Raw genomic sequence first — 5,237 nt, 5'->3', positions numbered from 1 at the left:
GAAACAGTGGCCTCAAACCAAAGGACAATGAAGTTACATCCAAACCTTGGCACTGGCCCATCAACTACCAGGTATATTTATCAATCCACCTTCCTTTCTGTTTTCAAGTGCTTTTACTGCCTTCTTGAAGCATAGAGCCTCTTAATTGCATTGGAGATGTTGTCAGCTTTCTTTTGTAGCACCTGAGCTGCACGGATGGGAATTTGTCTTACCTTTGACACTGTGCAAAATACAAACTGGATTGGTGCAAACCCATCTTACTCCCTTGTGATCTGTTTCCTCAGGGTCTACGTTTTTCTGGTGTCAATGAGACTGATTATCGAGTTTATTTGCTGGGAAACCCGGTACGTTGGAGTAGGAGGTTTCACATCAATGTATTTGGCAAATTTTAGCTTACTCTTGCTTCTGCCATTGACAATGATTCTCTCCCCCTCCTCCTTTTGGACTGTCTTTCTCAATGTTCTCTTATGCTTGCATGTAGCTTTTCATTTCATCTCACATGCACATTCCTATGTCCAGCCTAAAGTCCCAAATCTTTCTTTTTTCCTATGTAGGTTATTTGGTGGCTAAATCTGGTCACTATTGGGTTATATCTTCTGATAGCACTTTCCACTGCAGTGACCCTGAAGAGAGGTGTCCAACTGACATCTGAGCTCAAAGGTGAGGTCAGTCTTCTTATCCCTCCTGCACTATAAAATCCCTATTATAACATCCTGGTTTTGTGATACAGCAAAGCTCATCCTGAGACTCCTGTATGAAAAAAATCTTTTTTTTATATTGTATTGAAACCCTGGGGGTTGCACAAAATACACTGAAGGCAGCTATATGAACAAAACACTAAGCTATATAGTGCTTTGAAAGTGTAGCACTGAACAGTGTGACATGTAAGGAACAAAGGGTTCCTTAGGAGAAGTAATCGCTCTGATGAGTAAATCTCACTTTTTGCATGGCAGACCGTTCCTGATGAGCTGCCAAATTTCCTAAGCCTGTAAGACTTGATTGGAAATCCTGAAGTCGGCAACGGCTCTGAAACACCTACTTAGCCAAAGAGAAAAGCTCTGGAAGTGACTCACAGGCAGGAGATATTATCAGTGGCTCCTCAAAAGTCTTACTAGTCCTCTACTGGAGAGTACAGAGCTGGACTCAGTATAAGCTGGCATCTTAGGGTGATCCAAAGATGTAAGTCTCAGTAGGCTTTTGCTGCCTTGTTTTCTTGGAGGAAACAAGAGCTTGGATTACTCTGTAGCTCATATGCCAGCTGTGCAGGCGATAGCTCAGCCTAGCATGGGAGCTGCTTGTGAACTGCTCAGAAGTCAAGATGTTAGCCACAATTGCTGTCAGTTACATTGATTAGTGCAGCTCAGAAATGTCTAGATGCATATCTATTGGAAAGACTATACTTGATCTGGACATAGCAGTAGGAGAAGCTGATAAAATCTATGTCAGGGAAAGCTTCCTGATGCAGAGATCTACTGATCATGTCATTTTTAGCTGCTTCTACTTTGCAGGCTTCCCATATGTTTATTCTAGTAGAGATACCACATATAGGTTACTGATTATAGGCTTCCTTTTCACAAATGCCTTTTGCAGGCACCTTAAAAGTGTGTGGATGGTGTGACTTTGTGTGCCAAGAGTGGGAAACCACTGAGCTTATGTGATCGAGCAATGGCCACGAGGAAAAGAGTGGGAGCATCATATCACAAATAGTTTAATAGTGAACAGGACAGATCTTCAACAAAAACACTGCAAGGAGCTACCTGTGTTGACTGTAGTGGAGACAGACCAGTTGGACCAATGCCCTGCTCTTGACCTCTGCGTGTTCTGTGTACTGTTGTAGTATGCATGGTGTTGTGAAATGAGAAATGTTTCCTGATATTTATGAAAAGCAAATGACACATGCAAGAGATGCAACGATCCTTTGTCCGATGACAAAGCTGTAGAGCTTTTTACAAACATTAGTAAGTCATACTTGGACCATGCCAGTTTACATCAATGGTTTCTTCATTTTGTAGATCTCTTCGTGGGAAGTGAATGGTAAAATGTGATATGAAACTATTCAGTTACACAATTAATTATTGACTATTCTACATGCAGATGCCAGAGCTCTCAGTCCCTTCCCCAGGCTCTGAATGCTAGTCAACATTTCTTTCCAGGAAAGGCTGGCAAAGTGATCATCTTGATGGCTTGTAGTCTCATTGCAGAGACAATAAAAAGCATCAGAAGCTGTAATGATGTGATTAGTCTGATGTACATCCTGAGAAACTGCAACTGTGGTCCTAATATAGAGCATGGTCAACCTCCTGCTAGTCCCTTGAGACTTAAGCCTTTGTGTATCTTTTTTGATAACTGTTCTGAAGAGTGTTTGTCTGTTTATAAGGAATGCAGCTAGGGTTTTGCAGAGGCTTGGAGCAATTTCAGACCAGTACATGACTTCCTGCAAAGATCATTCCTGTTGCGTTTCCTGACTGTGATAAGGCTTGCAAATTGGAACTGTAGTTGAGTTTTTCTCTGCTAAAGTCTGTTTATGTGTGTTCCAGAACTGTCCAGAGTCGTGCTGTGTGGTGGAGGGCAGATCATGCTGGGCTGGCTTCTTCATTATCTCCCTTTTTTTATGATGGGCCGAGTTCTCTACTTTCACCACTACTTTCCTGCCATGCTTTTTTCCAGCATGTTGACAGGTAAATACTAGAGTCTTGGAGAAGACAATTCTTTTAAATGGGATGTTTTCAGACTAAACAGTATTTTTTTCCCATAGGTTTTCTGCTTGCTTGAGCTTAAAAACATTGACTAATTCAAAATGTCTTTCACAAAGCAGCTTCAGTGCCAAACTGTCTTTTTTTGGTACTGCCCTGAAGAGACAGTCATGTCTAGTGCTTAGGGCATTTAAATTTAGAGACATGATTCTTATTCTCTGCTGTGTCACTGTTCTTACATATGCTTTTATACAGGTTACTTCCCTTTGTTTTCTGCCTCCGCTTTTCTGTCATATCTGTTTATAATTCAGTCTTGGTAGTTTTTCCTACAATTTTGTACCAACTTGGCATGCTGGGGCCTAGATCTCTTTTACATTTATTTAAATGGAAAGGTTAGGAAAAAAGAACTTTCTGATGTTACAAAGCAATCTCTATATTCCTGAAGGTTACCAAGGTAGATGAATTTTAAATTGACAGAGTTTTCTAGTGTTAACAGAGTTTTGTCAGCACAGTCTATGGCTGAACATAGCAGCTTTGTTTTGTCCTCTGCATTGCTCCTGAATTCTACCTCTTCCTTCTCCTAGGAATCACCTGGGACACACTACTGAAGTTCTGTGCTGGCTTCTTGTCACCCAACACTACAGCTAGAAAAGTATATGGAGGAGGCTTCCTGGCACTGGTTCTGCTTATCATGTACAGGTGAGTGCTCAAAGCTGACTTTGTCCTGAATGTAGGCAGTCACTGTTGCAAAGGAAACCTTAGTGCCTGTTAATTATCCTCAGCCTTTGTTTCTTTTCACAGCTTCTACCTCTTCCATCCTCTGTCCTACGGGATGATAGGACCCATGGCCTCTGACCCCAGCAGCCCCATGGCAGGGCTCCGGTGGATGGACTCCTGGGAGTTCTAGAGCCAGCAAAGGGAGCCTGGAAGCAGCAGAGGAGAAGCATGAGGTCTGCTGCATGCAGGCTGATTCTGGTGCTTTGGAGACATGTGACTATGAAATGCCTTCTCTGGAAAACTCTGGGTATAGTAGCCCTGTAGCTTTGGCATTTGTTTGCACTGCCTGCATTGGAAGATGCAGAGGATGAGAAGGTCCTCTTAAAAAGACTCATGTCCTGAATCCTTAGGTTATGTTCCTGGAGACCTGGCTGCTTAAATTTCAATTCTGCTGAGCAATATATATCAGTCAAACAGCAGGGGCATTCCAGCAGGCAGACCAGTACAAGTTGGAGGCTGTGTGTAGTTGCATGTTTACTTTTGTGTGTGTGTGTCTTCCCTTTTGTAATCTAAGCCTCGTTGCAGTTTGAGAGCCAGACAGTGTCTGAGATAATAGGACTTTTATACTCATTAACAACCTTTCTTACACTGAGGTTTTTGAAAGCTTCATGTAAGTATCTGGGGACCTCCATTCTGCCCTGCCTTGGCTGTGTTTTGTTGTGTTTTGTTTTGTTTTGTTTTTTGTTCTGACCCTGAATTTTTAGAATTTGACTGAATGGGGTCTGCTTGAAATCTCTTGAGCCACTGTGCCTTGCCTGTCTTCCTCTGCAGATGGAGGAGATGGAGATTGTTTATCCCTGTATACTGCCTTGCTTTCTGGTCACCTTCAGTCATTTGTGACAGTCACCTAGCAAGCCTGTGCTCACAGCCAGACTGTTCTGGCTCGGTACTTTGTAGCTTCTCTGCAGTTCTGTCTGAAACTGCTCAGGAAATTACAGAGGAAATAGCAGGCAATTTATTTTCTGCCCCAGTGTGCTGTGAAGACCGGCTTCTTGGGGTTGTACTAGAAACTGAAATGATAGCTTGGGAATCTTACAGACAGCTGTCATTCATGTTTTAATCCCGGCTATTGCAGTGGCAGTACCTGTTCTTTTAGGGGGAAGGCTTCATCTTAATGAATGTGGGATCTGCAAACCTGGCTGTCAGTGCTACAGTATCTGTGCGCTGTATTCCAGCAAGTTCCCTCTCATAGATGACTGACCATCAAATTACTGTATTGAAGAAAATGCGAGGCCAGGTAAAAATTCTTTGTCTGCTAAGTGTTAAGAGCCACTGGATGTTGAATCCACCTCTCCAAGAAAGCAGAACACTATTTATCAGGTGCCTTTCTCCTGTGTTAGGTCTATTTTTGTAAACGTTCCTTTCATTCTGTCTCCTACTCTTCACTCGATTTCAATTTCTTGTCACAGTTCAAGGTTCCTACCTTGAATCCAACATGAATGACATTTAGGCCCCAGCCGTGTTCCTGCCTCAAGAAGTAATATTTGCAAAACTCTTTTGTGTACATTTCAAGGAACTCAAGCTTTTATTTCTGAGTTCTTGCTCTGCTTCTCAGCTTTGCATCAAAATTACAGGTACAGGTAAAGCAGCAAGCATGTCCATCTTTAAACATGAATTATGCATTCATTTCTCTTCCTAAACCTTGAATTCTAATGTATTTCCTACAGCAGAAGAGCTGTGTTAGCATAGTTGTCCTATGGGGGGACTGAGACTTCAGTCAGGCTTGCTTTCACTCTTCTCTAATAGAGATCCAGAGCGTTGTTCAGT

General features: G+C 42.4%; 1 protein-coding gene across 1 annotated transcript in view; it reads left to right on the top strand.

Moving 5' to 3' along the window:
- The window catches only part of POMT2 (protein-O-mannosyltransferase 2), a gene marked incomplete at its 5' end in the record, with an annotated part of 18,998 nt that extends 15,398 nt beyond the window's left edge, over window positions 1-3,600 (top strand). The window contains 6 exons of the mRNA XM_010189556.1: window positions 1-71; window positions 285-344; window positions 555-660; window positions 2,538-2,678; window positions 3,278-3,392; window positions 3,495-3,600. Of these exons, the coding sequence (XP_010187858.1) occupies window positions 1-71; window positions 285-344; window positions 555-660; window positions 2,538-2,678; window positions 3,278-3,392; window positions 3,495-3,600 (599 nt within the window). The remainder of the gene's footprint in view (window positions 72-284; window positions 345-554; window positions 661-2,537; window positions 2,679-3,277; window positions 3,393-3,494) is intronic.
- Window positions 3,601-5,237: the final 1,637 nt, after the last annotated feature.

Source organism: Mesitornis unicolor, unplaced genomic scaffold, assembly GCF_000695765.1.
Source record: "Mesitornis unicolor isolate BGI_N332 unplaced genomic scaffold, ASM69576v1 scaffold11538, whole genome shotgun sequence".
NCBI classification, from domain to species: Eukaryota; Metazoa; Chordata; class Aves; order Mesitornithiformes; family Mesitornithidae; genus Mesitornis; species Mesitornis unicolor.
This window is presented reverse-complemented; position numbering and strand designations above follow the sequence as displayed.